Source organism: Talpa occidentalis, unplaced genomic scaffold, assembly GCF_014898055.3.
Source record: "Talpa occidentalis isolate TD23 unplaced genomic scaffold, MPIMG_talOcc4v2.1 talOcc4.15, whole genome shotgun sequence".
Taxonomy (NCBI): Eukaryota; Metazoa; Chordata; class Mammalia; order Eulipotyphla; family Talpidae; genus Talpa; species Talpa occidentalis.
This window is the reverse complement of record NW_023601543.1, coordinates 10,555,796-10,581,661: the sequence shown is the minus strand read 5'-3', so window position 1 is coordinate 10,581,661 and position 25,866 is coordinate 10,555,796. Positions and strand designations below refer to the sequence as shown.

Here is a 25,866-nt window from a genome sequence, read left to right as displayed (position 1 = left end):
GCAAAGGGTAGAGGAGTGAGAAATGATTTAGTTCCTGTCCCTGCACGGCCACCATTTTGTGGGAAAGAAAAATAAAGCCAGAAAACAGTTTAATCAAGTCCTGGGTCACTGTGTTTCTCCTCCTTTGGCGTTTCCATTCCAGAAAATCGTCTTTTAGACTCAGTTCTGAGGGTTGTTAGATATCATCTGATCCACCTTCCATCATGTCCAGTAACCCAGAAAGCAGAGGGAAGGGACTTTCAGGGAACAAAAAGGCTCGGATTTGCGCTTGGTCTTTTGACTGTCAGCCTGGGCCGTTTCCATCATGTCTTGCTATAGTTGGTCAGGAACAGGCCGTGAGTAGCTTGGTGAAGCCCCAGGTTGCATTCACAATCACCCACTTCTCAGCAGCTACACACTGAGGTGGGGTAGGGAGTGGAAGCTGTGCACTGTTCTTTCAAAAATAAGGTGGTGTGGCATGTTCTGGAAGTGACGGGCAGGTTCCACTAGGACATCATCTGGGCTCACTGTGACCTCTGGGGTTTCTTGGCAAGTCCTCAGAGTATTTGCTTTGTCTCCTTCCTGTCTTATACCTGCCTCATCTCTTGTCTCTTCCTGGGCACCCAAAGAGGCAGTCTCCTGGTTGGCATGCCTCCTGGAACCTTGACCTGTGGCATTTTGACCATGTTAATCAGGAAACTCTTGATGGCTGCTTTTTCGTTTGTTTCCTTCAAACCAACATTTCTTAAGTATCCCTGCTCTATCATTTACTAGTTGGGTGAACTTTGTCCAAATTTTTGAGCTTCTCCAAGCTTTAGTTTATCTGGAAAAGGCCTATATTATTTCAGTGAGGACTGAAGATAGTGTATGTGGAAAGCACTTAACAAAGCAACTGGGTACAAGATAAGATTCCTCATGCGTGCTAGGCCATGGGGGTGACATCAGGGTACGCAATGTCTGGGCTTTGATCTCAGAGTTCATGGTCTCTGAAGGAGACAGCTGTCCTCAGAGACTTGTTCTAAGCTGGTTGTTGAGCACCTTGCTTCCATCTCCAGTGAGGAAGGCACAGGAAGTGGCTTATAACTAACCCATGACCAATTCATGTTCCTTATAAGGAGGGCCTTGAGGGTCAGACCTGGGATAGGCTTGAGTTGTCTGGGTCCAGAGGGTAATCAATGTAGGAATTAGCTTCACTTTGTTCCTAGTGTGGCGCTGAGTAGTAGGTACAAAATCAATGCTTGTTGGATAGGTATTTGGATATATATGAATAAATGGATTGTTCTGGCTTGGTGTATTTGAGACCTATTTTGAAGACCGGAGATGAGCTAAATGGCTTCTCAAAAGTCCGTCTCAGTTTGTGATTTTGTGTTCCATATTTCTGGAACTAATGCTGTACAGCAGTACTTCAGAATTCTAGCTTCATTATGAACATGTAAGAAATTAGAAATTTTGGATGTGAATTCCTCTTCCTTGTGTATTTCATCTACAGGTCAACAATGCCATGAAAGCATTAACCACCTATGTTGTGAGTGCCAGCATTTCCAATATGTCCATTCAAAACTTGGCCGACCCGGTGGTGGTCACTCTGCAGCACATTGGAGGGAACCGGGTAACATATCCATTGTCATCTCAGAATAAAAAGGCCTCAGAACAATCCTCCATGATTTTCTTGTTAAAAATAATTGGCTAGTTTACAGATATAATTCTAAAACCTAATGAAGATTGTCCTCTTCCAGGTAGCAGAGATGTGTTGTAATTGGGGCCTTCCAGAAATAATGCTTTATCCTAAAGTGATAACTAATGGTGAGCTTCTAGCTCTGTGACAAATTGGCAGGGAAGGAGTGCCCGCAGGCAGGTAGATCTTGAGGTGGTCCTATCACAGTAAATGGTATTTAATTCCATTAATTTTGTAGTGAGACTAACAACTTTCAAAATAATTGAACATTTTTGTTATTTGAATTTCCAGGAAGAGCATTAAAATGTATATTATCACCAAAGGATTAAAACTATAGTCATATGGTATAACATAAGGTCTATGTTACTAAATGATCAAATTTAGCCGTGGTATAAGAGTGAACTATTCCACTTTTTGATGTGATGTATGACCAGTGTGAAGTCTTAAGACCTTCTTCTTTGATTTCCAATTTAAAAGACCATATGGTACAGCATATTTTTCACAGGTCTTAATTCTAGAAGGGAAGAAGGGAAAGTGGGAGAGGGAATTAAAAGAAAACACAGACACTAAATGAAGCATGTTAGATGGTTAAGATTTCTCAGCTTGGACTTGGACCACAGCTCTCCAAGCATAACTCAGTAAGCAATTTCTTGTTGCCTCCAGTTCCCTGGAGATTGTAGGAGCTGGGGAAGCCTCCAGAATATTCAGTAGGCCAAATGAGGGGGAGTTCAACCTAGTATCCTTAGGACTGGTCTCGGCTGTGAGCCCCAAATTCCAAAGTTCCACCACGAGCACATCATACCTGCACTGACCATCCACAGCCCCCTCCCAGGCCTCACACCAGGAGTGCATGGCAAATTCCTATGTCCCCAAATATTTTCACCAGGTCACCATGTGGTAACATTTGTTTTCTCACTTGTAAACCCAGAGTTAGTTTTACAACATCTCACAAATTGTTCAAGTGTGTATATCCACTGTTTGAAAATACATCAAAAATAAGAACACTGTGTTAGTTATTGTGTGGTAACTCACAAGGAAGGGCGTTTACCTCAGATTTTTCTCTTTTCTAGAGTTATGGTCAAGTTCACTGTGCCTTTTGGGATTTTGGGAATAACAGTAAGTATTTTTCTTTGCTTTTCACTCTCAATGAAACTTTGCCCCTCGTTATTTTCCTGCTTTCCAGTTGGATGAGAGGGAGTGGTACTGATGCCACAGTCTTATTACCCCTACAGAGGACTCTGACCAAGATATAAAATATGAGTTTTATTTCTAATTAGGGTATATGAATTTAAAGAACCCTTCTTTTGGGTAAGGGACTTATTTGGGAAGGCAGAAAAATCCCACAACTCTGGGGTGAGCAAAGGAAGTGAGAAGACCTACTTCAGAGTCGTCACCAGCTGTTTGGGGCAAGTTGAGGGATGAGCTCTTGGCTCTTTATCTGTGCTTTTGCACAGAGGTTTGGGATGCTACTCTCTTCTTCCATTTTCTCATCTCTTCTAGACTGTATGACTGTGGGTAGTCCATTTACCCTCTTGGGACCCCTATCTTTTTTTTTTTTTTTTGCATTTTATTTTTTATTTATTTATTTTTTTTTAATAATAAATTTTATTTTTATATTCCCCCATACAATTGCAAACGCCCCATTCTGACCCCAATCCTTCCCCTCCTGCCCCCCACCCCCCAAAAAGTGTCTCTGGTTCATAGTTTTTTGTTGATTTTGATTTTCACTTTCTTGTATTCATTTTCCTGGTCCCTTATTTAAGTTTTCTAGATTCCTGCTATGAGTGAGACCATCCGGTATTTTTCTTTTTCTTTTTGGCTTATTTCGCTGAGCATGATCCCTTCCAGCGCCATCCATGTTGCTGCAAACTGCATGAGTTTATCTTTTTTGAATGCTGAGTAATATTCCATGGTATATATGTACCATATCTTCTTGATCCAGTCATCTATTTTTGGGCATTTGGGTTGTTTCCAAAGCTTAGCTATTGTAAACAGTGCTGCTATAAACATAGGGGTGCAGGTGCTCTTTGGAATTGATGTTTCTGTTTCCTTTGGGTAAATACCTAGGAGTGGAATTGCTGGATCATATGGAAGCTCTATGTTTAGTAGGTGGGACCCCTATCTTTTTATCTTTTCACTGAGGAGGTAAGAGTTTCCTGTTGGTCTTGAAGGTTCTTTGCCTGCTGGTTGAGGAAGCAACTGGTTGAGGGGCAGTAAGAGAAGAACTTGGGGATGGGGATTGCTGAGATCCTCCCAGCCTTGCCCTCTCCTTTGGAACCTCCAGGGAGACCACCAGACCTCAGAGAATTCTCACACAGAACGCCAGGGGCGGCCCTGTGACCAGTCCCTCTCCCCATGCACTTGCTGCCTGGAAACTTTGCCTTTTTCAGTATCCTTGGAATTATGGAATGAAAGGGAAATTCTCTTCCCATTCAGCTCCCTGCGGTGTAGGAATACTGCTCCTTTCTAACAGCGGAAATGGCCTTGCCCATGTCCTCCAGGTCTCCTGGGATGAGATCCCTGTCACTGGCAGAGTTAAGTTGATCTTTGTTCATTCATGCCAGTTGCCGGGCTTCTGCCTGGTCACCCTTTGCCCTCACCCTTCTGCCCATAGATCCAGAACTTCTGGAATCTATGGAGTTGTCCTGGATGGACACATTTTGACCATGCTTGGCTGCCTGCCCAAGGATAACTCCTCTGATAGAGTGCCACCCTGGAGCTTCTACTCCAACTCTGGTTCATTACCCGAGATTTACAGGTCATGGAGATCTGAGAGTTGGTTCTATAACCCCGATATTCTCAGGAGTGAGAAACTAGGTAGGTAATAAATAAATAGACTAGAGGTTTTAATTGGCTCTAAGAAGCTTAAACCATGAGCTGTGTATTGAGTACAAAGCACCTGAGACCATTTGAGTTCTGGATTGAACTAGTTGTTTCAGATGTTTGTTCCAGTCGTACCAAGTGGACCTGAGAGTCAGCCTTATGTTCCGTAGCTTCATGTCCTGCATAAAGTTCTAGATCTACCTGTTTCCTGTTTGTTGGCGACTTCTACAACAAGCCTTGCTCTGCCACTCCAGCACGGGATGGGATCGTTGCTCGCGATTTGCGTCTATCCTGAAGTGGGAAAGGCTGAGATAAGAACGGGAAAAGTGAAAGCCAAAAAGTTAGGGCATTTACCAAGTCCCCAAAAAGTCAATTTAGCCTATTAGGCTTAATTTAATTTCAGTGTTCAATTATACCTATCTTAGTGTCTTAACAAACAATACTAATTATAACACACGTTCAGAAGGTGCATATAATGAAAAGTTAAACATTTCTGAGAAAAACAAAATTGGTTTGAAATTCCCTTCTGTCTCCTGCAGATGGGCGAGGTGGATGGAATTCATCAGGCTGTAAAGTAAAGGAAACAAACGTAAATCACACAGTCTGTCAGTGTGACCACCTCACCCACTTTGGAGTCTTAATGGTGAGTTGTGTCTTAATCATTCCTTGATATAATCTTGACAACTTTTATTAGATTAAAGACCAAGGATATATATGTAGACTAAATTGTGGGAAAGTGGTGAGTGGAAAAAAAAATGCTCTCTTTTGTTCACCCAAAGTAGAGTAGATTGAACCAAATATTTACTTTTCTTAGAAAATGAATGCCTGCCGAAAACACCAACATTACAAAAAGAGTCCCATAATTCCTCTCCCAAGAGATCACCACCTTTTACACTTATATGCATTCTTTAAGATTCTTTTCCTGTATTTATATTAATAGATGCTTTTGTTTAGAAAATAATTTACAGTGGTTTTACTGCTTGCTTTTCTTTTCACCTAACAATATATATTGTATGCCTTTCAGGCAAACGCGTATCCATCTGATTCAATTTTTTAAAACTACCTTCATAGTATTCCACTGTGTGGATTTAACACAATGAATTTTACCAATCCCATACTTCAGTTGTTACTGTTTTTCCTCCATTATGAACAAATACTGTAATATACATTCTTATCATTTCTTTTCTAACACTGGTATATTTCTGTAGGATCTATTAATGGAAGTAGAATTCCTGGGTTACAGGGTATGATCATTAAATTTTTTACATTTAATGGTGTATTTTTTTAAGATTTATTTATCTATGCATACAAGAGCTGGGGTACAGGCTAGAGATGAGGGGGGTGAGAGGATCCACCAGAGACAGAGCGGGGAACAGAACAGGCAGATTGACCGAAATACACTGCTGAGGGGAGCAGCGGGTGAGACAGGAGAGGTCTGCCACGCCATGTGGGTTTCTCCCTGGCCGGCCGGGGATCGAACTCGTGCTGCAGAGGCTGCGGATTGCTTCATAGTGTGGTACTTAACCCCTTGCGCCACAGGGAGGCCCTAATGGTGTATTTTTTAAAAGGATATTTGAAGTACTTAACCTAATAAGAGTTATCTGATCAATTTACATCTCCAGGTTTAGCGCCTCAGAGTCACCATTAACTTCTGTAGCTCCTGCAGTCCCTGTGATCCTCCCCAACGTCAGGACTTGCTGTGTTTTCCTTCAAAATGGCTCTGAAATGTGTCCATCTTCTCTACCCACCCCTTTGTACTTCCTTTCTTTTTTTTTAAAGATTTATTTTTATTTATTTATGCATACAAGAACTGTGGTGTAGGCCAGAGGTGCGGGGGCTGAGAGGATTCACCAGAGACAGAGTGGGGAGCAGAGCAGGCGGATCTACTGAAAAACACTGCTGAGGGGAGTGGCAGGTGAGACAGGAGAGGTCTGCTGTGCCATGTGGGTAGCTCCCTGGCTGGGGATTAAACTCATGCCACATGGCTGGTGATAGCTTGATAGCACTGAGACTTAACCCCCACGCCACCAGGGCGGCCTCCTCCGTGAGTACTTTCTTAGTTTTCTTGAGTCACTTCATTGTGTAGGAACATACTGTATACTGTCATCTGAGTATGTCGTGTATGAGCTGTTTCTCCTACTAATGGTAAACTCCTCATGGGCTGAGTGTCTGTATTTCTTATCTTCTCTTCTTTTTAACACATCTACCCAGCAAATAAGAATTGCTCAATTGATACTTATGGAATTATAAGAATTTTGTTTATCCCTTCCAAGAGAACATTGCCCTAGGCACCCTAAGGCTCCTGTCCCAGCTCTGTCACTACCTATCTGGGGTCTTGGTCAGGTTGTTCCATTTATTTGAACCTTGGGTTTTTCTTCTGAAATATGAAAGAGTGGAGTAAACCAGGATTTCCCAATCTTGGCACTCTTGATATTCTGGGTCAAAGAAGTGTTTGTTGTGGGGAGCTTTTCTGTGCACTGTAGGATGTTTAGTAGCATCCCTAGCCTCTGCCCACAAGATGCCAGGAGTGTCCTTCCACATTGTGACAACCAGAATGTTTCCAGATATTGCCAAATGTCCCTGGGTGAGGGGCAAAATCCCTCTTTGTGGAGGAATACCAGAGTAGATCAGCACTTCTTAACCTTTTATGAGTCATGAATCTCCATAATCGTCTGATAAAAGCTATGGACTTTCTTTCTAGAATAATGCACACATATATTCAAATAATTTTTCCTGCCATTTCAGGTCTTTTATGGTCCTCGGCAAGAAATTGCTGGACTGTGTGACTGCTAAGTCTATTTTGTGTCTTAATTTTATGAAAGAATTTTAAGGGCTAAGGAAAAGGAACATTTTTTTAAATGTTCTTGTAGTATTTTGGGACGCTCAGTTCAGAGAATGATTCACTTTGCATCCCAAATTCACTTCTATTAGTTTGGTTATATTTTAAGTATGGAACATGTTAATGACAATAAAACCAAGGACAAAATGTTCTTCCAGTGCTGTTGATGGCTCTTCATGCCTGTACATAGTAAGTTGCACTAGGCATACTCAACAAAAAACATCCAGTCTTATCATATATCCAAGCATGTACTCTGGTTTTATAAGGACTATAGCAGATAAACCATACATCCTGGGAACCTCGTATTAGTGAGCCCTGGAAGAGTTTTGCCATAAACTTGCTCTGGCAAACATATAAACCTCAACACATTATGTTCCCTAGGATTTATCCAGGTCTGGAATGGATGCAGTGAACGAACGGATACTTACACTTATAACATACACTGGATGTGGCATCTCCTCCATTTTCCTGGGAGTTGTGATGGTGACATACATAGCTTTTCAGTAAGTTGATAGTCTTGCTCTGAGTAAGCTGAATTTGGTTTGATGGATACTGTTGTCATTGTAACCTTGTTAATTCCATGTTAATTCCATAAAAGGTTCCTATTCATCACAATAGGAAGAGGTCAGATCCATTAGATTATGAAGTGGACAGGTTAAAAAAAAACAACCGAGGCTCCTTTAAAAAAAATTGTAATTGGATTTTTTTAAAAAGCAACAGGGTTGGGATAGGAAGAGATTTCTCTAACAGGATACAAAAACACTAATCATAAAAGAAAAAGTGGATAAATTGAACTTCATTAAAATTAAGAACTTCTTTCATCAAAGGACACTGTGAAGTAGTGAAAAGGCAAACCACAGACCGGCTGAAGAGATTTGTAATGTATATATTTGACAAAGTCCTTCAATGCAGACACATTAACAATTCCTAGAAATAAAAAGCAAAACACAAACAATACAATTAAAAAATGGGCAAAAAACTTGAATAGGTACCTCACAATGGAGTATCAAGGCCTAGTCCTAACTCTCATTCAAATGTCTAGTATGCACATGACATTGTTGTCAAGATAATTTCTTATCAGAGAAATGCTAATTAAAACCACAGTGATACTTCTGTTCACCCACTAGGATGGCTAAAATTAAAAATGCTGATAATAACAAGTGTCAACAAGGATGTGGAACAAATAGAACAAAATGGCATAGACACTGGAAAATTCTTTGGTAATAACTACTAAAGATAAATATACTTCTAGCGGTAGACCCAGAAATTTCTCTTTGAGAGAGAAATGCATGTGTCCGTTGAAAGAGATGTACAAGAATATCCACAGCAACTTCATTCATGATGGTGAAAAACTGGAAGCAACCTGAATGTATAGTGACCATTGTCTGGTTGAATAAATTGTGATACAGTCATAAAATGGAATGCTTCAGAGCCATAAAAAAAGAATAAACTATTTCTCTACAATAGTATATCTAAATCTCATAGACATAAAATTGAGGAAAGGAAGCCAGAGAAAGAACAGAACGTATGTATGTTTCAATTTATGTGAAGTTCCAAGTACTAGCAATGCTAAATCTATGGGAATAGAATACTGGTTACCTCTAGTGGGAGATATTGAATGAGAGTAGCCATGAAGGAGCCTTCTGAGATGCTGAAAATTTCCTACCCCTTGATCTGTGTGGAGGTTCCTCAGATCTATTCATATGTAAATGTTCATTGAGTTGCATTCTTAAGATTTGTGCTTTTTATTACTTACCTCAATTTTTAAAAAAACATGAAAATCACAAAATCCAAATAATACATATTAAGTAGAAGTGAAAATGCTATATGAAAACATCTATACTTTTTTAATTTGGAAAATGCCAGGTCAGTTTCCACAAGGTGAAATTGTGATCACTTAGCGAAGCATAGGGCCATGCTTCTGTGATACCAAACATTTGGATCTTTGGGGCTCTCCGTGTAACTTGCTGAAATGTTTCCACATCAGGCTGCTAGTTGGTCTTTGTAAATCCAGCCTTGAGTCTACAGAAAGAGTGATGATAGAATCAGTTTCTACAAAACTTTCCTTCTCTCCAAAAGAGAAAAGGAAAAAAGAAGACTGCCTAGCTGAGGGAGGCCACTGTGATTCCTGTTAGGGAAGGTCACTCTACTTAGGATACTTTGATTCTATCTGGAAAGAGAATGAGAGAACTCTATAATGCAGTACCTGTCAGGTAATATGAGTTTTTATTTAATAGTCAGTTCTTTTATTCTTTTACTTTTTGTGCAGCTAAGATATGGCGGTGCTTGACTGAAACCCTAACTATCATAAATGGAATTTTAAAAAAGTAAGAGGGATGGGATAGAAAATGTTTCTCTAACAGGAAATAACACACTAACCATAAAAGAAAAAGTAGATCAACTCGATTTCATTTATGTTTTCTTTTCTTTAAAGATTTATTTATGCATACAAGAGCTGGGGTACAGGTCAGAGGTGTGGGGGGTGAGAGGATTCACTAGAGACAGAGTGGGAAGCAGAACAGGCAGATCTACTGAAATACACTGCTGAGGGGAGCAGCAGGGGAGACAGGAGAGGACTGCTGCACCATGTGGGTGACCTCCCTGGCCAGCTGGGGATCGAGCTCATGCTGCAGAGGCTGCAGATAGCTTCATAGTGCTGTGCTTAACCACTTGTGCCACCAGGGAGGCCCCCTATTGTGTGTTTTCTTATAGCAAACTTCGAAGAGATCATCCTTCCAAAATCCTGATCAACCTGTGCACCGCACTACTGATGCTCAACCTGGTATTTCTGGTCAATTCTTGGTCATCATCACTCCAGAAGGCAGGACTTTGCATCACCGCTGCTGTGGTGCTTCACTACTCGCTGCTGGTTTCTATCACTTGGATGGGCCTGGAGGCAGTCCACATGTATTTTGCTCTAATCAAAGTCTTCAACATATACATCCCACATTATATGCTGAAATTTTGTCTAGTTGGCTGGGGTGAGTATAGCTGCCATTGTCCTTGGGCTGTCTGTGATCAACCTGTGTGTCTTAATTCTAGCCCCATTGGGCAAATCATTGGCGACCCAATTCCTTCATGATTAAGGCAAGGAATTAAGGATTCCTGGTGTTGGGTGTGCATCTCTTTTTCTGCATGGATAACTCTGTAAATTCAATTTCTAGCCATTTTGGTAGGGAATTGGTCCACAAATATTTACTGAACACCCATTTGAGTACTGTGCCTGCTGTGTCTGCTGTAGTGAATGATTCCGATGCTGCAATTGCAACTTACACTTGCTGATGTAACAGCCAACACTCAGGCAGCTCCTCCATGGAGCAGAAGCTGTTCTTGGTGCTGCATGGTGTTCACTTGGCCTTCATAGTATCTAGGTTCCATCATTATTCCATTTAATAGATGAGGAACTGAGGCACAGACTGTGGTGGCGGACTATGGGTGCCTTGACGGCAGGTGTGGTGTGGTAACACACCTGGAGGGTGTGACACTGTGCCTCTGAGTCAAATACAGTGTTGTAAAGCAATGTGAATAAATAGGCTATATTAAAAAAAAAATCACAAAAGCATGGATCTTTTTTCCTTTAATTATTTTTTTTTTTTTGGCATGTTTTATTTATTTATTTATTTGTTTGTTTGTTTTGTTTATACATGCACTGGGTACAATCAGAAGCACGGGAGGGTGAGAGAATTCATCAGAGCGGGGAGCAGAACAGGCAGAAGGACCGAAGTACACTGCTGAGGGGAGCAGCGGGTGGCAGGAGAGGTCTGCGCGCCATGTGGGACCCTCCTCCAGTGGCCGGGGAGCAGCCGGGGATTGAACCGGCGCCGCAGAGGCCGCGGGCAGCTTCGCAACCCAGCGCTCAACCGCTGCGCCACCGGGGAGGCCCTTTCCTTTAATTATTGAGTTGCAAACAGTCTCCAAAATGTGAGTGCTCCCTTCAGCTCCCCGGCCTCGAGCAGGTATTCTGCTGAGCATCTACCTTGCAGGGGGCAACACGCTGGGTGTGTGAGACACAGGTTGATAGGAATCATCCTTTTCATCACAGAATAGGACAACAGAGGGCTTTTCCAGATGCTTGGCACTCGGGGATTTGAGACAGCTTTGAAACAGTGTGATGCTCCTCGTTTAGGAAAAATGCATTGTTAGAAACAAAGACGTCAGTTAAGTTTTGCAAATGTACATGGGATTGGATTTTGAAACCCTGTGTCTAAACTCACGTCACGTTTGACCACTTTGACTGAACTGATTGCTTTATTATTGTCTGACTGAATTGACTGGTTGTTAACTGGTCGATCTAGTCAAAATGTCAAACTAGTAACGAGGGTGGAAACAGCTCCTCTGTCAGAAAAGCACTGAAGGCTGCAGCTGATTGCCCGTGCCCTTCCTCCAAGGTGACCTGTGCAGGAAGAGCCTTGCAGTGGAAGGAGCTGCTTGGATGGGGAGGTAAAAATTGGCGTCCCATCATCTGAGAAGAAATGCTTGATGTGAATGTGCATTCCTGTGAACTAGATTCTTCCATTGCCAAGTTGAATTTTTGGCACTTGAGCTATTTTTAATAACCAGTGGGCGTTGTATTGGAGCCACCGGCATGCTGTTTAGTTTAGCAGATTGGAGAACTCTTAGAAATGTTTAACTTGGAAGAATTTGAAAACATTTTGCAAACAATGGTATTTTGATGCCCGCACAGCTGTGGCTCGTTTAAACAGTGTCTCAATGTCTCAGCACCCACAGTCAATGATCAACTCCCTCCCGGTTCCCTAATGGGAGGCCTCTGGCTTGCTTCTCCACTTTAGGAATTCCGGCGATCATCGTGACAATCACACTCATTGTGAACAAAGATGTGTATGGAACTCTGGGCTCCACGAAGCTATTGTAAGTACTGGCATCGCTGCTTCATCAGGCGGTCATGCTCTTACCTGCTTGGGGCTTGGCCTTGACGCTGGCTTTGGGGAGGGCTCAGTCTCAATCTCTCTGGCCTAAACATAGTCATGACTACACTCTGTAGAATGGTTAGGTGCTGGACTCTGCAAGACCTTGGGGAAGTGACCTTACCTCTTACTGCCACATCCTCTTCTGGAAAATGGGGATAATAATGTCTGCTCTCAGTGTCATGTGCAAATTAAAAAGATGCCTTGGATGTAAAGTGCTCAGCTGGTAGCCTGTTCCACGGTAAGACCTGTGTAACTGGTAGCTCTTCTGACAAGCAAGTTCGCAGAACTGGGAAGGAGTTGGAGCAGCCACTAAGAGGACATACTGAGTATTTTGGGAAAGATGTTGTAACTTTCACCAACAAGATATTCCCTGAAGAAGACTCCAACTTTGTTGTCCTGTTGTTTTTTTTTTCTTCTTTTGATTTATAAGTTCATCTCTTTGGTTCTCTCATCCATGGCCACGAGAGAGTAGCCATTCACTTCGTTCTACCCTTTCAGAGCCTTCTTTCACAAGTCTGTAGGTAGTTACTGTATTGTGCTTTAGGCTACACAATCTCATTTGAGACTTCTGATTGTTTTTTACTTAACCATCTCCATTCTGCTTATTTTCATTATAGATTTCCTCTCCCACTGAATGGGAATCAAATACGGGAGATCTTGCCCCTGAGACTCCTCTGTCTTTCATATTGAGATGACACTTTCCAGAAGGTCAAAATTATATTGCCCTTTCTATCAGATGCCTTCTAATTAAAATTCCTTCTTAGCCTTTCTTTCTCTCCCTTTTCTCTTCCCTTCCTTCTCATCTCCTCTTCAAGGATCCCCACTGTCTAACTAATGGTGGTGATGCTTCTTCAAAGATCAAAAGCAAAAGCAAAATCAGGACAGACTCAAGTCCACCTGAAAAGAGTCCTTTCATATGTGAATTGGCTAGTAAGAGAGGCTGACAGCTCTAAGAGGTTTTAAAAAATGCATTATATTTTGAAGAGGTAATACATACACATGGCACAGAATTCAAAAGTACAAAAGGGTAAAGGATGGAAAGTAAGCTCCACTCTCAACCCCCAACTACCCGGTTTTTCTTCCTTCCTGCAACTATTGTTACTGAAAATCAAATTTGTACAGAGATTCTCTTGCACCCTGTTACCCAAAAGGTAGCCAGACACTATTTGGTACTTAACAGTATGTCTTGGAGATGATTCCGTCTCCAAATATATACTACTGCCTCTTTGTAAGAATTTTCTATAACCTCCTTCAAGGCCAAGGAGGATATTCAGGGACCCTTAATATTCAATTCTATTATGGAAATGAAGTGCTTCCTCCCCTAATCCCTTGCAACACCCACCAGCTCACACATGCATGAAAAGTAGCACCCTAACATGAACAATACAACCAGGAGAGATTTTCCTATTTCTAGAAAAGAGGTCTTGGCTAAGTTCACGTACAGTTAAATTGGGGAAGTTTGTCTGTGTCCAAAAATCAGAGGAAATGCCTCCAGTAATTGCAAATGTTATTAAGTAAAGTATCTATTCATATGAATCACCATTATTTCTTCTTTAATGGAAACTATTGCACCACTAATGAATCCAGTGGCCAACTTTGCCTTTTGTAGTCCAAACCTGCACCTGCAGTGGGAGGTTTCAAAGACACATCACATGTAAGGCAGTACGAGTAGAGCTCCCTTCCCATTGCATTTTCACGACCACGGGTCATCTTCCCCTCGTTTGAGACAGTCTTCAGAGCAGTCCACCGTTGCTGTTTGCTTTTACTGTGATGCTCATCATGCAAAGCAGAATTTCTCCTCCAAATAAAGTTCAGAAATAAAGTGGGAAATTTGGGGAAACCACTTTGGGGGGAAATACATCATTTGGCTTTCTGTAGTTGAGGAACAAAATCATCTCCTAGGGAATTAGACTGAGAGGTTTCTGCATATGTATGCAGAAATAGCTGTGAGGATTTCTGACTTGGTGCTGGACAGACCCCTGGAGTGGGGCTCAGGGGATTGGGGTTCTAGTCCCAATTCTGCCCCCAGTGGATGTGAATGAAATCTGTCTTGTCAGTTTGTCTCTCTAGGCCTGGGAGTCCACGGGTGAAGTGAAACTGACCAGGGGAAGTCCAGAGCCTCACTGCAGAATATAGGTTTGTGTTTCTGCACCTCACAACGGTCTTCTCTTCTCTTACAGTTGTTGGATTAAGGACGACTCTGCCTTTTACGTCTCAGTTGTCGCTTATTTTTGCCTCATCTTTCTCATGAATCTCTCCACGTTCTGTACTGTTCTTGCTCAGCTGAATTCTATGAAATCGCAAAACCAGAAGACTCGGCAAAAGATAATCCACGATCTCAGAGGCACCATGAGCCTCACATTCTTACTTGGCCTCACCTGGGGCTTTGCCTTTTTTGCCTGGGGACCTGCGAGGATCCTGTTCTCGTATCTTTTTGCCATTTCTAACACATTACAAGGTAACTGCTGTCTGTTATTCTTTCTGCTGCCAGCTAGACCTCCTTCAAAGCATTTGTTACTTTGGAAAATAATCTCACTCTCAAGGCCACAAAGGAGGGAAAGATACTCCAAGAGATCTTGCTGTCAATGAGTTGACAGGCAGTCGGAACAATAGCTAGATGTTAGGCTTCATGACATGAATACACAGTCCTCTCTCTCACTCAGGATGTAGGGAGAAGGCCAGATAGCTAACTCAATGCCAGCTAGTTGGCAAGGTCTTCATCAAACACTGACTGGCATTACTTCCTACAGTCTTCATTGCACCAACATTGCTCATAAGTGTAGAGATTCACACTTATGTTGACATTTTGAAGGCACAATTCAGTTGAACATAGCAATTATTGGACAGTAGAAACATGAAATATTTGACTCCATAGACTGGCTACATCAGATACTCTAATCTAATAATATTCTAGTATCTATTCTAATAGTGGGAAGAAGCCAGGCTAGAAAATTGCAGTCATAAAAGAATAAAGGTGAAGAGCAGAATCATGGGTTCAAGGTTGTAGTCTTGGTTTTGCTACAAATTGACCTTGAAAAAGGTCAGGACAACTGGTTGAATTGATAACCCTAAACCAATGACTCTAAAACTCTTTAATCTCATTTCTATATTCTGGTGAAAGGAGCACATGATCAACAAAGTTATTAAATGGTAGGCCAAAGAGGACATTTGAAATAAGAGCTTGGGATTTGGTCAATATGCCTCTGAGTAATTGTAGAGGTTCATTTTAACCTGATTTTACCTATTAAAAAATCTTGGAAGAGAGAGGCATGAAGAAAGCTCTTATTCTCAAGTTTGGCCCAGTTCACATGGGCCACATAAGCGGGTCGTTCATCAACTCGAATAGTCTGTTGAATTTGGGTCTCCCTTACTGCTCTTAATTATTCATTCAATAAACCTTTATACCAAACAGTCCTTTGGGATGCTCCAGTGGAGGGGGGGAGTTATTTATGGTCAAAGAAATTTGTCAAATGTGGCAATTTTTTTTAATATCATTTTTCCGGTACTATTTTTTTTTAAGATTTATTTATTTATTTATACAAGCACTGGGTACAGTCAGAAGCGCAGGAGGGTGAGAGAATTCACCAGAGCCAGAGCAGGGAGCAGAACAGGCAGAAGAACCGAAGTACACTGCCGAGGGAAGCAGCAGGCGGCAGGAGAGGTCTGCGCGCCATGTGGGACCCTCCTCCAGTGGCCGGGGAGCAGCTGGGGATCGAACCGGCGCTGCAGAGGCTGTGGGCAGCTTCGCAACCCAGCACTCAACCGCTGCGCCACCGGGGAGGCCCCAAATGTGGCAAATTTTATCTCTCCCTCCCTCCCCCTTTCTTGAAATGGTACAATGTATGTTAGCGTGGTCAACATTCTGAGAAATTCTTCTGGGGGGGAAAAAGTTAAAAATTTGTTTTAACCCAGATTTTTCAAGACCTCAGAACCCTTTGGCATTGTGGCTGTCATTGTGGACAATACGGATCGATACGCATGAAGCCACTACCTGCCAGCACTTGCAAGGCACTGCAGGATGAAGGGGGAGCAATCTAACACACCACATGGTTTTGGCCCTCATGTCTTATGATCTAAGAAACCATCTCATTTGGGAGTCATGAAATATAGCAACTGGAACCTTCTGTCCCACCAGATTTTGCCCCCCTTCTACAGTCATGTTCTGATTGGAATGTCAGAAGACACAAAATTTGTTCTTCCTCCACATGCCATTTGTATTCCTCTAGTAGCAGAGAGAATATTCTAGGAGCACTGCACACCCCTCGCTTTTGGTTTCTTTAAAAGCTGACTGAGGCCCTGATGACAGTTCTTCACGCCTTGACAGCACTCTCTGGCCATTAGCACCTTGCCTGATGAAGCAGCCTTAGTGTAGCACATTCCTAGAAGTGATTAGGAACCAGGCCCCTGTGCAAATTTCTTCCTCAGCAATAATTCTGAGCTTCTCTTTGGCTCACAAATTCTGAGGAGGAATGGGCTCACACCATGGAAAGAGGGGTGAAATTGAAAGCTGACAAAAGAACAAGAAAGCAGAGCAGTTTAGAGCTTAAAAGGGACAGGTAAGGACAGTTTTCAAAAGAGCAAGTGTTCCATCCCCATGGTGGAGAGGGGAAGTGGTATCTATGCAGGAAGCTTATGTGGGTAGGAGAAATCCAGTTGGGGACTCTCCTGAGGATGGAAACCAAAGCCCCAGAGATCCAGCATCAACAGTGCCAAAGCTGTCTCTGTCAGACATGCTTGATGCCAATCAAGTACCAAACAGTCTCATTTCCTAGACTTGACTACAAGATAGGAGATGCCATCTTGTAGAGGGTGATTCCGGAGCCCTGGGTTTCGAACTCACGTTATACACACACACTCACACATGACTCACATACGGCAAGAATGAAATACAACAAGAAAATAAATAAGCCATTTAAAAGACAGATGGCGAGCTGGCAATTCTGACTGAAGGGGGTTGCCCTGTGGCCAGGTGTGAAAAAATTATGCTCACAATGAGCCATTTCGGCAGGAGGGAGGCACAAATAAACATGCATGTGACAAAAACCCTGACATCGTTCCTCATGCCCATGTTCCAGTGAGTAAGCGGATCAAGCTGTTATTGGAAAGACGAAGGCAGGTGGCAGAGAGGGAGCGCTGGCAGCAGCTCATTGGAATTCACAGAATAACCTTTAAGCCTGGGAACCACCTCAAGTCCCTAAGGACAGCAGAGCGGCACGAGGGGCTCGCTGCCGTCCCTGTTGCTCCTGGTTGGCGCTGCCGCTGGAGGACAGTGCCTGTTCTGAGGCGGGCTTCGCTCTCCTCAGGGCCTGAACCACCTTGCAGGTGGCTGCTACTCAGAAAAAAAAAAATGAAGGCTGCTTGGATTCATCAGCATAGTTGTTTGGTTACGAAATGGAGAGAAAACCCTGGAGAGAAAACCCTGAGTTAGTGGGATTTGTCGCTACGTTTAGCCTCCAGATTGCTGCCTCCCACCTGGAATCGGAGATCCTCACAGGGCTAGGGCAGGGAACAAAGATCTTCCCGTTCTGGCTTCCCATCCAGTGACAGCAAGTCTAGTGCTTCTGCTTGAAACTTCCCAGAGACAGAGCTCACCGTTCCATAAAGCAGAGCCTGCTTCTCTTTCCACTAAGATCTATTTGACAGCTAACGTCGATTTGAGGTGGACAACATGATATGACACGTTGATAGAGTATAGTGCGATTGCCATGGCACCTGTGTACCTTACTTGGGGGGCACCCTCCCCTGAGTGGGGGCTAATGCAGTGTGTAAGCCTCTGGGCTCTGCAGTCAATCTACCCAAGTTCAGTTCTGACGCTGCCAGCTCAATGTTAGCCCTGTGACTGGGGTCAAGTTTACTAGGCTTCTTGGATGCTGACGTCTCTCATGTATAAAATGGAGACTGACGGTGCAATGCTTGTCACAGGGTCAGTGCGTGGTAAACACTGGCCAGGGTGTGTTATCACAGAGCCGTTCCGCAACCTCCTCCCGTCACTCCCGGTTTTAAGTTGACAACCACACAGAACAAGACTGCTTTGTGCTTGTCACGAAAGTCCTTTCAGATCTGTGACTATAGTTCTCATCTCTCTCTCCCCCCTGAAGTCCCCACTCCAAGTTTTCTCTTATCCAAATACGGCATCCCAGTTATTTCACTCTCTCCTCAGCCCACCCCCATTCATGTTCGCTTTTTTCAATAACTCTGAGTGTGGTGCCTGCAGGAAGAGGACCAAGCCAGGACAGGATGGTGGGAGAGTCGCCTGTCTCTGTCAGGGCTCTTTGCTCCCATGAGAGCCCCAGCTGAAAGGCGCTCCGCGGGCATGTCCTACTCGCTTGTGCTCAACTTCAGTGAGTTAAGACCACTCTGATCCAGCACCATGTAGGCCTCTCCACAGGATGCTCAGGGCGTCCTCCAGACATGACAATTGGCTCTTTGGACAGAGAGAGAAGAGAGAGAGATTAATTTTATTTTCTAACCTTATCTTGCGAGCAGCATGGTCACTTACCACTGCCTCTGTCATATTCTATTGCTTCAATGTGGGAGGAAATTACACAAGGACATGAAGGCCAGGATGAGGGGGTCATTGAGAGCATCTGAGAGACCAGCTACAATCGCAAACTGGTCTCTCCTGGTCTGGGATGGACAGCAGCCCAGGGGGAAGCTGTGATTCACACAGACCTTCCTTGTCACCATCTCCGCCTTTGGAAGGGAGACTAGAAAGGTGAGCTCAGAAAGCCAGCAACGGCCCTGGTGTTCCTTAGAGGGGAGTATGAATGGTGATGAGACTTGGCCCGCATCTGGGCCCTGCTGAGGGCTGCTGAAAGAAGCGGAGAACACTGACCTTCTTCTCTGGTTTAGGATTCTTCATCTTTGTGTTTCACTGTGTGATGAAGGAGAGCGTGCGGGAGCAGTGGCAGATACACCTATATTGCAGGTGGTTGCGACTAGATAACTCTTCTGGTAAGACACTAGTTTGCATATGATTTTGAATTTTACAGGCTTTATGAAACTGATCAGATTAGCTTGTCTCCTGACTTGAGTTGGAAAAGCATCAGCATCAAAATGGAGGCTGTTTCCACATCATGAAGATGATTTGTGCTGGTGTGTGGAGATGAATGAAGTCAAGTGAAGAATGTGACTTGGGCCATATTTTAACTTGCTGAACCTTCTCTCTTAGTCCAGATTCCTTGGATTGTTTATCCTCCCTGTCACCTCCTCTCAATTCAATTTAAAGAACATTGATTGAGTGCCTCCTATGTTCTAGGCACAAAGGTTTTCTGCTCCATAGTCAATAGTGGGTTGAGTGAAGTGATGTGCAGCTGGAGAGAACTTACTAGAACATTTAAAGATGCCCTGCTGGTGTGTCACCAGCAGTGGCACATGCTGCACAGTGGGAGGGGCAGTGGACTCTGATGTTGCCTCTGAGAATGGCTCCATGCAAGGCAAACCAATATTCTGTGTATTAACAGACTCTTTCAATTAATTCAGGCAACTTGTCTCAGTCTCTTGGCTAAGCCCAGTCTATTTCCTTTAGGGAAGGCAAGGCTTGAACTTGAAGCTTCTCTAAATATCACAGAGATCCCCTCCTTTACTCCGGGTGTGCCAGTAACCAGCCGGTCACTGCACTGGGCTCTTGGGAAAGCAGGCCTCCTTTGCAAGAGTTGACTCTGCCTGTGGCTCACATTTCAGCTTAAATGTAATTCTCCAAGTTTTGTAGAAAAGTTGACTCCTTGAGGTACCTAGAAAAAACACTGTGCATCAAACTTTATATTTCCAAAGAGGATTGTGGGGGTTCAATTTATATATCATAAGATTTACCCATTTTATGTGTAGGACTTGATGTATTTTAGGTTTTTGTTCCTTTCAGATGGTAATAGCAGACATGGGCTAAATGTGGTGTATCAGCAGGAGAGACTGAAGAAAACCTTCCAGCACAAATTGTTGACACCATCCCTCAGGTCAACGGCAACTAGTTCTACCTTCAAAACCTTAGGCTCCGCCCAAGGCGCACCTTCAGAAATAAGCTTCCCAAATGGTGAGAGAAAAAGTCATGTCTCCATTTAAATTCCAGAGACAGTGAATTATCATGAAGCACAGAGGTGGTCTTGGGAAACACTCCCTCCTCTAAACTGACTGCACATGTACATGTTTATAGCTGGACTCATTCTTGACCAGGAAGGGTGTGTAGAAGCACACAGTGAGCTCAGTGCTTGCTGGGTTATTCGACTCACAGAGAGAATGTTAAAATAAAAATCATCATGGGTAATTAAAAACAATTGTCACAGTTCATTAGAACCAGAAGGTAACTCAGGCGTTGCCTAGTGCAGTCATCTCATTTTACAGATGAGGAAGCTTCCAGAGGAAGCAGAACATGTGTCATGGAGAGTCCCTCAGCCCAGCAGCACCAGAACTGGGGCCAGAACTCAGGTCTCCAGGGGAGTCTCATCACACCCCACAAAGATGTGGGTACCCGCTGGGTAGCTGCTGAGCTGCACACCTTCCCAGATGCTCATCCTCTCGCACAGGAAGCTGCATGTGAAGGCACAGAGACAGATGTTGAGATGGAGCTGAGTATTGGGAAGAAGAGAATAGGGAAAGGATTGGCTGAAAGTCTGAAGTGAAGAGAAAGGCAAAGAGAACAAAAACTGGAGAAGTTCAAGTTGGTTCTGTGATGATTCTGTGTTCTGTGCTCCCAGTTGGACCCTGGGGCCTTTGGTGTCTTTTCTGACCAAAATAGACAAAGTAGATTGTACACACACACACACACACACACACACAGCTTTGATGGCCTGGCTTGCGTCATTCTCTCACCTTCTTGGTGCTGGAGGTAAAGCTGTCTCATCCACTTGCAGTTTTCATTATATTGGCTCTGCTCAACAGCTCTTTTTCTAAGGGTGGCAGCCAAACAGGAAACAGCATGGAGGGGAGAAAAAAAAAGCACTAAATTTGCAGCCAGAAGGCTTCAGCTTAAGTCACTCATGCTGTGACCTTAGGCACATGATTTTCCTGCTCACAGAACATTCATTCTGCCTTCGACATGAAGGGACTAGAATAGCAAATCTCCAAGGTGCCTACTGGGACCAGGTGAGGACACACCATTTTCCCCTTAGGCCGGTAGCCTCGTCCAAGAGTCCCACTCTCCATTTCTGTATGGGAAAATTGGCACATGTGAAAAAAGTCTTTCTCAGGCCACAGGTGCCCAAACTCTGGCCAGCCACCTTGCAAGTATGTTCATGTGGTGCTCGTCTGATGCCCTAGGGGGCTAGGACACACAGAGGGCAGGGCTTGTGGAAGCTTCCGGTAGACAGCAGTTGGGCTCGTTGGGAAATACCATTGCTGCAAAGGGTTCATTAGCACTGGCTTCCCTGCTGTCCCTGGGGGATATGTGTTCATCAACAATTACACAAATGTACCTATGGCGGGGAGGCAAGCAGTAGCCAATGCTGGGTCCAAGCTACCAGAGAGCCAGGGGCCGGTGGCTGGCATCGAGGTGCTTCTCACTGTGACAATAGTTCAGCCAGCGGGGCAGGGAGTGCAGCCTCTTGGGTCATGGGTTCTAAAACTGCCACCTGTCATTCAACTTGGGGTAGCGAGCAGCTCAATTCCATAAAAACAGAGGGAAACATCACGCCCTTGGCACTCTCGGGCTTGAGAAACAGCCAAACCTCCCCAGAATGTCAAATTCATGGGGGATATAGATGCGTGTTTATTGCCATTTTCCAAGGTCTCTTCCCAACAGCCTCCAAGGCTAGTCCATGGATATCCTGTCCTGGGCTGAGTTTCTGGGTTGATGCTGCCTTTTGTTCACAGCACAGGGAGAACACCAGCACTGCCACGGCCTGAACGGTGCTGTCAGAACGAAGGCGTGTGTCCACTATGTGTAGTAAACTATCCCAAGGAAGCGCAGCTTCCCTTTCCTTTCTATCTCCTCTATTTAATCCTTCATCCCATGAAAACTTCTTATGCTTCTACTATTTTCAAAGTCCCCCAAGCCACAGCTGAAAGTGTTCTTTTCTTCCTTCAATGCAGCTGACTTTGATGAAGATCCCTACTGCTTCTCTCCCTTGAGTTGTGAAGTTGTGCCTAACTGTGTGAGAAGAATATTACCTGTGGAAATCAAAATTAATTCCATTCACAAACAAAGATTTCTTCAATAACTCCCCATAAAAAAACCTTCACCCCAGATTATGGAAAATATGGGGTGTGTGAAGCTTCCTGCTCCAACTACATATTCAAAATATTTTGGAAGGGGCCAATGAGGTAGCATTTGGTGACTATTAAATCCAGAATAATTCTACTCATTGTTACAATTGTTTCTTTTCGACACTTGAAGGGGGTAATCCTATAACTCTAAATCATATACAATGTTGTAAACTAATGTTACCTCAAAAAATTAAATAAAATTTGCACCTATACTTATGATTTATCAAGGAATAAATGTCTACAACATTAGAGATTTTGTTTCAAAAACTCTTAGTATCCACATTCTTCCCTGTGAAATTCTGTCCTGAGAAAATCCCACTTCCCCTGTTCCCCATAGTGCTTTATGTGTACTTTTTTTAAATGTGTACTTTTTTTTTTTTTGCAGGGAAGGTGATTGTCTGTGTGTGTGTATAAAGGACTAACATAAATGATGCACCAAGTATCATGTTAGAAACTGTCTTTGAATTGACGATATTTTAGTCACATTCATTCAAAAACAGATTTAGGGACAATCCTTGGGCATAATTAGCGAATCTACAAGTATGTGCATTCTATGAATGCTTTGATTTGGGTGATCATTTGCCTGTAAATGTGGCCGTGATTATATTTATTTTCAGCAATTAGTAGGTTTCTGACTGTCTTGCAGGAGTGATGAAAGTCTAGTCTGTCTCTAATGACCTGACACGCTGTCAAGAACAAAAACGCTGTTTTATAGAAAAGTTCATGCTTCCTGTCACCACTCCTCCTGTTAATTAGTAAAACATGGGTTTTCTGCAAATTAGATGGCAGTTTGAAACTGTTGGGAAAACACCGATTAACCATTTTTCAGGCATCCTTTGGTTTGCTCTTCCTGGGCCAACACAATGGCAGATACTTTGTGTGAAGATAGCACAAGTGACTATGAAAAGAGACCCACTACCCTCTGGACTGCCTTCAGTCAGCAGTCAACCCCCTAGTATTTATTGAGTCCTGACGTGGAAAGAAATGTACAGACCTTCATACTTAGACCACTATCTCCAGCAGCTTACTGCTGGCCAGAACTTTCTCATAAGGGCACCACTACCGAGAAAAATAAACAGTAATTTCTTCTGTCTTCATGTTACCAGCTTAACATTCAGAGTTTTACGAGACTGCTTCTGATCCACTACGCTTATTTTTTGTGCTGTACTGAATGGTGAGAGGAGCGCTGTAGCAGAAGGAAATTTTAACCCCTTGATTGCAATAGTGGTAAGACAGGAGTTTAGATTTACCGTCCCACGAAAAATAAACAAAACTGGGGAGAAGTCATTCTTCAAAAATAAATTTCAGTGTTTGTAGAAATGAACATGTATGGGGGAAATTACCCCCACATGCCCACAACACTCAATATAGGATCAAATGTATTTCGGTTGAATGAACAGCTTATTCAGTAACATACTTCAATGAGGGGGCAGTAGACCTCAGATGAGGAGGTCTTTCCCCCACTCCCATGCCTCTTTCAGGTATTCACTTGTTTTTTTTTTTTTTTTTAAGATTTATTTATTTATTCATACAAGCACTTGGTACAGTCAGAAGCGCGGGAGGGTAAGAGGATTCACCAGAGCCCGAGCGGGGAACAGAACAGGCAGACTGATGAAACACACTGCTGAGGGGAGCAGCGGGCATGGCAGGAGAGGTCTGCTGCACCATGTGGGACTCTTGCCAGCGGCCGGGGATCAAACTGGCGCTGCAGAGGCTGCAGGCAGCTTCACAGCCCAGCACTCAACCGCTGCGCCTCCGGGGAGGCCCCACTTGTTTTTTTTTTTTTTTTTTTTTTTTCTAAAGACAAGGTATATCAGGATGTGTTGAGAGAGCTGAAGAGTTCAGGACAAGCATCCCGGAATGGTAGAGAAGAATGCTGTTAACAAAAGGGTGACCTCTGTGTAAGGAAAGTCAGAAGTTTTATTATTTGTCTATGGTGTTACCACATTTCTCCAGAGGAGTTAACAACTGATTATATTCCTTTGTGAAGGTACTCACCATCCAGCTTTCCATAATTTCCCCCAAATATCTGAAAATATATTTTGATCCCAACTTTGAGGACCCTTCCGATCTGATTAGAGAGGGCTCAGTTTCCTGAGATGGAAATCGAAGAAGAATGATGGTAACATTCTCCATTTTACATGCTAATGGCAAGATATTCACAAAGTGAGATGCACAGAAAAGGGGGAGGCATGTGGCATTCAGGGCCCTGCACTGGGGAGATGCTGGTGTGAGTATAAAGCATAGACCCAAAACATAGACCCGAAAGAAATCAACAATGAGTGGTAACTTCAAATATTGAAAAAAATTAATCTCATATAAGCACATAAGAAAATTATAGCTGTTTCTTTAACATGTGAGTTCGTATGCAAATGACTATGTAAATTAAATAAAAGGTTGGAGCTGGCAAGTTTCCAAGATTTACTTTTGTTAACCTGGTATTCATCACAGAAACAAGGTTGAGGATTTTTGCTTATACCCCATGTCACTTGGCTGTGAGGGGAGGCGAGACTGAAGGATATGCTACATTAATAGGATGAAGGCACTCAAATCACAGGACATGCTAGATAGATAGTGGAGGGATAGATGGTTTTCACCTTCAAAATGTTAGCTGGCTCATCCATCATGCTTAGTTGGTTGTGGGCAGCTATGGGACTAGAAATGGAAATGAATCTGAGTTGCAGTGAATTTTGATGAAGGCCTAGTTCATGCAAGAAAGATTCTTTTGAAACAAATCCACAGCCCACAAATTCCCAGAGGAGTGGAAAACTTTAGAGGCAGTTACAAAGGAAGAATAAAGACCCAGTGAAACAGGCTCCTCCATCAAATCTTTAGACACTGGCCCTTTCAGGGGTGGGACATAAGGGTCTACTTTATGGTGGGTCAGACTTCCCCAGGCAGCATCATAAGAGCCTTTGGTGGACCTAAAAATCGGGTTATGAAGTGTGACAGTGAGCTGGACTAGACACCAGCTGTCTTCCATCCAGGGACGTATTCTTCCCAGTCCCTCTCCCCCTCCGCTATTAACCTCAAGTGGTAGTGTAATACTAGACTCTTCTGCACCTTGAGTTTTTGTTATTGCTGTTGTTTTACATTTACCATTGCATCAGGACATGAAGAGTGTCCTGCTGCGATGTGTTGAAGGTGGTCAGTGTCAATATCTAAAGCATAAGCTGGGCAGGTGCTTGGGCAGGGAATTGCTGCAGAGAGGATGCAGATTGCAGCATTAAATATGGCAGTGAGGGTAGGTCTTGTTGACAAGATGATATTTAAGAAAAGATGAAAGGGAATTACCCACATAGCTTACTGCAGTTGACAAAAGTATTTCTGATGACATCAAGGACAGGTAGCAGTGGAAGGAAGAGGACTGATTCTGAGCACGTGTTGAAGGTGGACACATCGTGACTTCTTGACACATTGGGTGT

General features: G+C 43.3%; 1 protein-coding gene across 1 annotated transcript in view; it reads left to right on the top strand.

Moving 5' to 3' along the window:
- Positions 1-22,395, top strand: part of ADGRG4 (adhesion G protein-coupled receptor G4) — an 80,433-nt gene extending 58,038 nt beyond the window's left edge. The window contains exons 12-21 of the mRNA XM_037512802.1: positions 1,469-1,588; positions 2,725-2,770; positions 5,017-5,120; positions 7,698-7,819; positions 10,029-10,297; positions 12,107-12,185; positions 14,425-14,702; positions 19,097-19,198; positions 20,106-20,273; positions 22,268-22,395. Of these exons, the coding sequence (XP_037368699.1) occupies positions 1,469-1,588; positions 2,725-2,770; positions 5,017-5,120; positions 7,698-7,819; positions 10,029-10,297; positions 12,107-12,185; positions 14,425-14,702; positions 19,097-19,198; positions 20,106-20,273; positions 22,268-22,395 (1,416 nt within the window). The remainder of the gene's footprint in view (positions 1-1,468; positions 1,589-2,724; positions 2,771-5,016; positions 5,121-7,697; positions 7,820-10,028; positions 10,298-12,106; positions 12,186-14,424; positions 14,703-19,096; positions 19,199-20,105; positions 20,274-22,267) is intronic.
- The last annotated feature ends 3,471 nt before the right edge of the window (positions 22,396-25,866 follow it).